This window comes from Pteropus vampyrus, unplaced genomic scaffold (assembly GCF_000151845.1).
Source record: "Pteropus vampyrus isolate Shadow unplaced genomic scaffold, Pvam_2.0 Scaffold180, whole genome shotgun sequence".
Taxonomy (NCBI): Eukaryota; Metazoa; Chordata; class Mammalia; order Chiroptera; family Pteropodidae; genus Pteropus; species Pteropus vampyrus.
This window is the reverse complement of record NW_011888961.1, coordinates 717,649-725,710: the sequence shown is the minus strand read 5'-3', so window position 1 is coordinate 725,710 and position 8,062 is coordinate 717,649. Positions and strand designations below refer to the sequence as shown.

Sequence of the window (8,062 nt, the reverse complement as noted above, 5' to 3'; positions counted from 1 at the left end):
TGACCTCAAACAACATCTACTGACGTGAAATTTAAACATCTTCAGCACGTTAGCCTTCTCAAATGGGTTAGCAGTTTGATCATGTAGAAAGAAATAGATCAATTGAGAAGCCTTTAAAAGCATTAGTAAAGGGAAACTGAAAGTTTTATTTTAATTTTAGGTAAACATTAAAACTGTAATGACTTCATTGTTATTTATCTTTAGCTACTGACTTACAAAGGGGACTTTTCATTGGAGAGCAAGTTTAATTTTCACTGTGCAAAAATGCTTGCTGGGAGACCAGGGAAGTAGTACTTAGTAGGAAGTTGGTGTCACTACTGCGTAATCACTCACAGATGTGTGCACTGTCACAAACATTCTTTCGATCATCTTGCAGTTTAACACTTTTTGAGATATGTTTCCTGGGCTAAGCAATTATGAGAAACACTATTCTCTTCTGTCACAGTAGTTTTTAGGAATACAAATCATAATTAATCTAACTTATCTGATAATTGCATGTTCTTTTTTGCCAGTGCAGGTGCTTGACTAAAGATTATGAAAAGCGTCCAACAGTGTCAGATCTTCTACAGCATAAATTTATTACTCAAATTGCAGGCAAAGATGTGATGTTGCAAAAACAACTCATGGAGCTCATTGAAATTCATCAACACGTGGGAAGCACAGAAAAGGCCAGGTAATCAAATAATATCTTGACTCCAAGAGTTCCAAGATCATCTAAAGACTCTGAAAAATTTTATAATGCAATAGTTGTTAAGGTGAGAATAGAATTCATTTGTTTCCTGGTTGTGGTTTGGAGATAAGGAGGCATTTGTGTGAAAAGTGAATGTTACATGTTGAATTGCATCCCAATGTTGGTAAAATTAGCAGCAGCGTTTTTTAAACAACTTTATCAGAACAAAGAATGTGAACTTCAACAGATGGTTAGTATTGGTGTGTATTTCTTGTATTTTCTGCTCCTCTGTAAAGTGAGATACCTCAGATTTAAAAATCAACATAAAACTTGAAAGACTTTTTGACACTGTTATTTGTTGGTACCATTTTCCCTGGTTGGATTATATTCAAAAATCGTTTTTAATGTCTTTACACTTCCTATTTGGATTTTTAAGAATCTACTATGTATAGTTTTATAATATCGACTATATTTTTTGCTTATTATAGAGACGGTATATGTTTATTTTAGGAAATTTAGAAGATACGGAGAAGTGTACACCATAAAATCAATCAAGTATAACATTCTAATCTATAACCTTCTAGTATCTTATGAATGAAAATATATTTTAAAACAAAATTGGAATAATATTTTTATATGTTCTGGAGCCCGCTTTCTTTCACTGAATAGTGAATATTCATGTCATTAAATATTTCTTCTACCACAAATTTTTAAATTGCTGCACAGCATTCTCTTGCGTGACTATTCAATGATTGGCTTAAATAATCCCCTATTATTAGACATTTAGTTTGTTACTAATCGTTTTTACTCTAATAAGTTACACTGTAATGAACAGAGCTGTACATGAATCTCTTACTATTTTTTTAAAGATAAATTCCTATAGATGGTACTGCCAAGTCAAAGAGTAGACTTGTAATTTAAATTCATTCTTGAGAATCCTATTAGTTTCATCTCAGGAACATATCAGTATTTAGGGAATTGGGAGAAGTGAGTAGAAAATAGGACATGATTTAAAAGTCATTTATATTTGAATTCCTGTTGTGGTTTTATATATTTAATTCCTTTTTTTTTGATCTACAAATATTTTCTCCTAGTATGTAGCTTATGTCTTCATTTTCTTAATGGTATCTTTTGATGCAAAAAAAATTTTAATTTTAGTGAAATGCAATTTATTTTTTTTTTAGTGTTAGTTACAAACTTTTTTTCCTATTACAGTTGACATTCAATATTAGTTTGTATTAATTTTAGGTGAACAGTATAGTGGTTAGACATTTATTTAATTTATGAAGTTATCTCCCAATTAGTCTAACTCTTATTTCTTTAATGCCTACTGTGTGCCAAACATTATATTAGGACTTTATTTATATTATCTCATGTGATTTTACAACAACCCTGTGGGAAATGTTTTATGATACTCCATTTTCACAGCTGAGAAGAACCAAGGTCTGCAGAAGCTAATTAACTTGTGGAAGCCTACATGGGTAGTAAATGATTTCGTAGGGATTCAAATCCTGATCCCAAAGCCCAAGCTTTATTCACCTGAGTGTAAATGACCTAACGACTGTGAATGATCTTGGGAGATAATAGTTCTTGTCTATGCAGCCTTGCTAGGGAAACAGAACTAATATACCTGTAATGAAGAAAAATTACAGTTGTGAGTGAAACAGAGTGTCAAAAAGAAGGAAGCAGGCATGGAGTTTATAACGAGGAAGCAGGCATGGGTTCATACCTGCCCATCTTTTTATCTTGGTGTGAGTATAATTCCGTAGTCTGTTGCAATCCCATCCTTCCCAAAGCAAACAGACAACCAGCAAACAGAAATTGAGGTGTACCAACATTGTACAGGGTGTTCAATGTCAAGAACTATCAAGGATTTCAGATTTTACCCTACTTACAAGCTAGTAAGTTGACCTGCCAATTTCATTAAAGGCTAGCAGAAGATAGGAGACCTGTGAATCAGAGCAAAGGACTTAGTTAAGTCAGCAGCATGACTTTTTTCGTGCTGGCTGCCTTTGCCCCACAAGTCCTAGGAGTAATATGTAATGGCCTAGGTAAATGCTGTATACACGAAGGATTTGCTTCACAGTTTGTAAACTCTTAGCTTGAGAAACTAATCTTTTAAAGGTGTTGCTAACAAACTTGTCCAAATTTTTCACTGGAGCAGACATTATCTTTATTATCCTGGACAGCAAACAAAACGTATACTTGTCCTGGGGGGAGAATTTACCTTTAACTTCCAAGATTATTTGCTATACAGACATCCTTGGAAATATAATCTGGAACAAAAGGCAATACAAGACATGCAGAAATGTGAGAGACCCATGGAGAATTATCTCCCAGCATTCAAGCATCGTAAGAATGGTTGAACTACACAATATTTAGATTGGAAGCCTGGTGCTCTAAATTCTAGTGATAAAAAAATATTGAAAATTGCTATATATTGGGTGCTGTGTTAGGCTCCATATTTTTGTTTCCGAGTCACAAAATTTATTGTTTATCTAGTTAAGAATTCAGATATGCTTGCAATATGAGAACTCCTGTCTTACACAGTCTTAGAAAGTTTTTGGTCATCTTTAAATATTGATCCTCTCTCATTCTTTTTATTGCTTCTAAGCAATTAATATTAGAATGTCCTACTTTACCTTATATGTCTTATAATTTCTCTTTCATGATTGTCATCCATTTATCAATCTCTGTTGCATTTGGATGATTTCGTCAGAATTGTTTTCCACTTCACTAATTCTTTCTTACACTAGGCCTAGTCTAAATTCATTACATATACTGATTTCTCATGCTGATATTTCTATCAATATCTGTATTTTTTATTTCTAGCATTTCTCATTTTTATTTTTCAACCATTTATTGTTTATTCATATCTGACTTTTTATACCTGGCTATTCATATATGGCTCATTTCTTTCTCTTTTTTTTTGATTTTATTTTTTTCTTTTTTTTTGGCTTTTTTACCGTTCTTTTTTTGATATGATATGCATTTCAGTAGAGGCGAATTGTCCTGGTTTGCGAGCTCATTTGCTTCCTTATTATTTGATTTCCTTCTGTGATTTAGAATTTTAGTTTATTCTTTCATCTTGAATGAGGTATTTTTTGTTTTGCTTTATTTTTTCTTTCTGCATTACTTTCTCCTGTTTTGGATGTTTTGCCTTTGCCTTTTGTGGCTTCAGGAGCCCTTTAGTCCAAAGCTTTAATACCTATCATTAGTTCAAGGATATTGCAGATCTTGTCACCAAGCTAATATGAAGTACTATGTCTCTGCTCCGCCCTACAATTTCAGGCACTTGGCTCTATGAAAGGGAGAAGATGCAGAATTTTTTTCAGTCTTCTCTCTTCTCAGCAAGAGATACCCTCCCCCAGCACACACGCACACACAAACACACTTTTAGCTCCATTCTGTCCACTGAGCCTAGGTCAGGGCCTTCATTGTGAGTGGGGTGTTTTGGTTCCTTTACCTTCTAGACTTCTTCTGCCTATTTCTATCATGGACCTGATCTGTTAGGTCCACCGTAATGCTCATCTTGTTTTAGAAAATGTCTTTGTCTTTTTAATTCTACTTAAAAATATTTTTAAAATATTTTATCTTTCACAATTGTATGTTTGGAGAGTATGGGAGAGGAGCTTAAATCATCAATCCACAGCAGCCTTTTGAACACAGATCTTAGTCCAAAGTCATAGGAGGAGAGAAGATTTTACTGCTCTCAGCATTTTTATACTAGTTCCAAATTGTGAGACATACTTAGGTAAAAAAAAAAAAAAGTCTCTGGTGTGCCACTGCAACACCTTGGGCAAAAGTAGTTTCTCTTCAAGGTCATGTGAAATTATTTGATTTGTCACAGTTCTCAACACTGATAAAATTGATCTAAAATTTGACTGTGCTAAATCAACATAACTAACTCAAAGCTGAAGGTTTTTTGTACCCGATATTAATTTTTGGAATTGGATTGGCATGTGTGCTTGGCAGGATAGTTTTTTTTTTTTAAATCACATTTCAGTTTTAAATAAAACTGCCCTACTATAAATTCAATACAAACTGAGTACTTTAAATTTCCTGATGATGGGGAGGGGATAGTGTTAGAAGGCAATATGGAATGGATACAGAAACTTTCTATTTGAAGTTAAGGCCTATGAGTATAATGAGTCACTCATAACTTGGTCAACATATTCTGAGCAATCAAGATGTAGCAACCACTTCTATGACATAGTCCTCAAGCATAGGAACGCATTTTTCACCAGAGTTAAAAGTGACAGTGTTGGAGTGCAGACTGAGTCTACGAGAAATCTGAATGATAAAATATTTTAAAAGAAAGGTTTAATTCCTCTGTTCAATATTTTAAAAGATTCACAGATTTAATGGGAACAGATAAAAGTCATTTGTAATCTAAGTGTATACCCTTCGGCCTCTTGACTAAAAACAATACAAGCCAATGTGAGAAGAAAAGCATCATAGTGAAAAATACTGGGTGGCCAAGAGGACTGAGAAGAAAGCAGAGAGCCAGGCGTCGGCATGAAGTGGAGGAAGCGGGGCGCCTCAAACATCCTTCCTCAAGAACTGCCTGTCGCTGCAGCACTTCCTGCAGCAACACTGTTTCTTGAATGCCACAGACACCCTTAAATATTGGTAAACTGACTTTGAGCTTCATGTCACTCCTTTGACAGTCAAGTTCCGTATAAGATCATCTGATTCCTCCCTCACTTGGTCCTGTCTCGCTTCTAGTTTCTAGGTCCTTTCTCTTAACCATCTTGGAACTTCCCCCACAGAGGAAGGGTATTTTGAGATGCTGAAACAATGAATAGCCATTATGTGCAATACGCATCCAGATTCCTAAAATCCATTCTTTTATATATCTCGAACATTTACCTAAAAGTATTATTTAAGCTATGATTTGCATTCCTTGTAAATAAAGGGAGAACTTGGCTAGTATCTACTTGAACAACAAATTCCAAATTAAAATTTCTTTCTGTGGTAGTTGTATTGTTTACAAGTTAGCTTTTAAAATGTGTTTTCTATATAAACAAAATAACTATAATATTTTATTTGATCTGCTTGGCATGCTATGGCTGATTAACTTTTATATGTATAAATTATGTTCTGCATATAATTTTGTAGAAGCAAAAAGGAATCTATATAAGAGTGTAGTAACTCAAACATACTTATTTCTTAAGTTAAAAATACTGGCTGTATTTGTGGTGCTGTTGTAATCATCCCACTTGTCCCAGTATATATGGTTTTCAAACCAGGATATAAGGCAACTTTGAGACAATATCTCAAAGGATTAACAAATGAAAGATCAACAAACTAAAAAACTGTCCAACTCTTGAGTGCTAAAAGTACGAGGTTCAAGCTGCCAATTCTTTATTTAGGTATAGGACTTTATGTAATGGAAATTCACTTGAATAGGATTTTGATTTTACAAAAAAAAAAAAGAGAGAACGAGAGAGAGAAAGAAAAGAAATGAAAGGAGAAAGCAGAAAAATCAATAGGAAGTAATAATAAGGTTCAGTGCAATACAATGCATGACTCTATTTTATTTTCTATTTTCTGAGCAAGATAATTTTTTCTCTAATGGCTGTGTCCATGTCATGGTGAGAATTATTCACCCTTTGGAACATTTACTTTTTCCCCTTAATACATGGAACTTCTAAAATGTTATCCTGGCTGCTCTTATAATAAACATCCCCTTGATTCCCATCTCCAAGTGGACATCTCAAAGACACTTGAAACCCAACATGTCCAAAATTGAACTTATGTGGTCCCACCCCCAATTAGTTCTTTGTTCTCTTTCCTATTAATGGCACCACAACTCATCCTATTATGCCAACCAGAAATCTAGGCTATCTTGACATGATCTTCTCTCCTACTTTCTCTTTTAGGTCCATAGCAAGACTACATTTCTTACACCCCCTCTCAACCCAGTACCAATTGTGATATAATCCTTGTTATCATAGCAATCATAGATAGAGATAACGTTCCTGTTGTCTCAGTATTTATTGAGGTCATTCTATAAAGCTCTGAATGAGGTGCTACCCAGGGGTCTGACAGGTGAAATAGCTGTAGAGTCTGCACTCTTGGGGTTTACTCATTAGTACAAGGGGTAAGGCAAGCATGTAAGTAACCATTACGTACAGTAAGAAGTTTGAGTCCCCTGAAAGGAATGCAAACAGTGTCCTGGGAGAGTTCAGAAGAAGCAGAGAATATTTCTGCTAACAGGTACAGGACAGGGGTGCTTAGCTGGGAGGTAGGTGGCCTTTGAACCAGCACTGCAAAGGATAAACAGGACTTAATCATGTGAAAACAGAGCCAACATTATTTCTGGAAAGAACAGAAAATCAGGAAAGTAAGGAGGTATGCTCTCAGAAAAGCATTTAATCAAAATTTTAAGGAAATAATTCAGAAATAAGATTGAAGAGATATGGAAGACCAGACCACAGAGAGCATTGAAACTCAGACTGAGGGGTTTGACCTGTGTTCTTGAAAGCCCTGAGTCCACCTAAGACACCTGTATCTTACTGTGTACCATCCTTTCATGGGTTAAGAAGATAAATGATATACCAAGACTCACTATAAAAATAATTTTAGGTGCATTTTGCTTACTCTCAATATTTCTAACTTTAAGCTAGTATTTTTTTAATGTGGTATTTTGAAATTGGTGGGAGAAGTTGGTCCCCATCTTGTTTAATTATCAAGGTAGTTTATGGCTAGTGTTTAGATATTTTGAGATAAGGAATCTCTTGATACATATATTTATTTCTATGTTTTTGTGAGGTGTTTTTATTGTTTGGGGTGTGTATGTATGCATATTTTAAGTAAATTTTATTTTGGAAAATTCCAGTCCTATCTTGGCCAAAACAAGGGGGTAAAGGAATTGTTCATATGAAAACTAGGAGAAAAGATTTCATCAAGCCCTGAGTTGGTGGCACTGTCTGTCCAAATTAGAGAACTCAGAAAGAGACAGATGAAGTTGGAGGAATATAGTAAGGGCCCATTGCAAGCCCAAGGACATTGAGAAATTATCATTTATCTTTCTCTACTTGAAATATCCCCTTATGCCTCTCTTTACAGCTTCCCCTTCTGGAAAAGCTCCCAACTAAAAGCTAAATAGCTTTCAAACATGGTCTCTTATCTGGGAGGAATTTTATAAGGAATAGACGATTGAATAAGCACTCTCTAGGAGACCATTAATGAGTGTTTGTGCTCCCAGGTAGCAATAAATAAAGGGGCTCAAATAAACTGGAAGAGGCAGTCACTTAAATGTACTAAGAAGCGGTAAATAATCCCTAGGAGTAAGTTTCATTGAAGCTTCAAAACAAAACAAGACAAAACAAACACAGTAAAGAGTCATCGTGGTCATACAATCTGCCATCTATGTTGACTCAAGTA

At 34.8% G+C, this 8,062-nt stretch overlaps 1 protein-coding gene across 1 annotated transcript in view; it reads left to right on the top strand.

The window, feature by feature from the left end:
• MYO3A (myosin IIIA) overlaps positions 1-8,062 on the top strand; it is a 179,249-nt gene that overhangs the window by 38,798 nt on the left and 132,389 nt on the right. Inside the window, exon 8 of the mRNA XM_011371026.2 lies at positions 518-673. Coding sequence (XP_011369328.1) covers positions 518-673 — 156 coding nt within the window. The remainder of the gene's footprint in view (positions 1-517; positions 674-8,062) is intronic.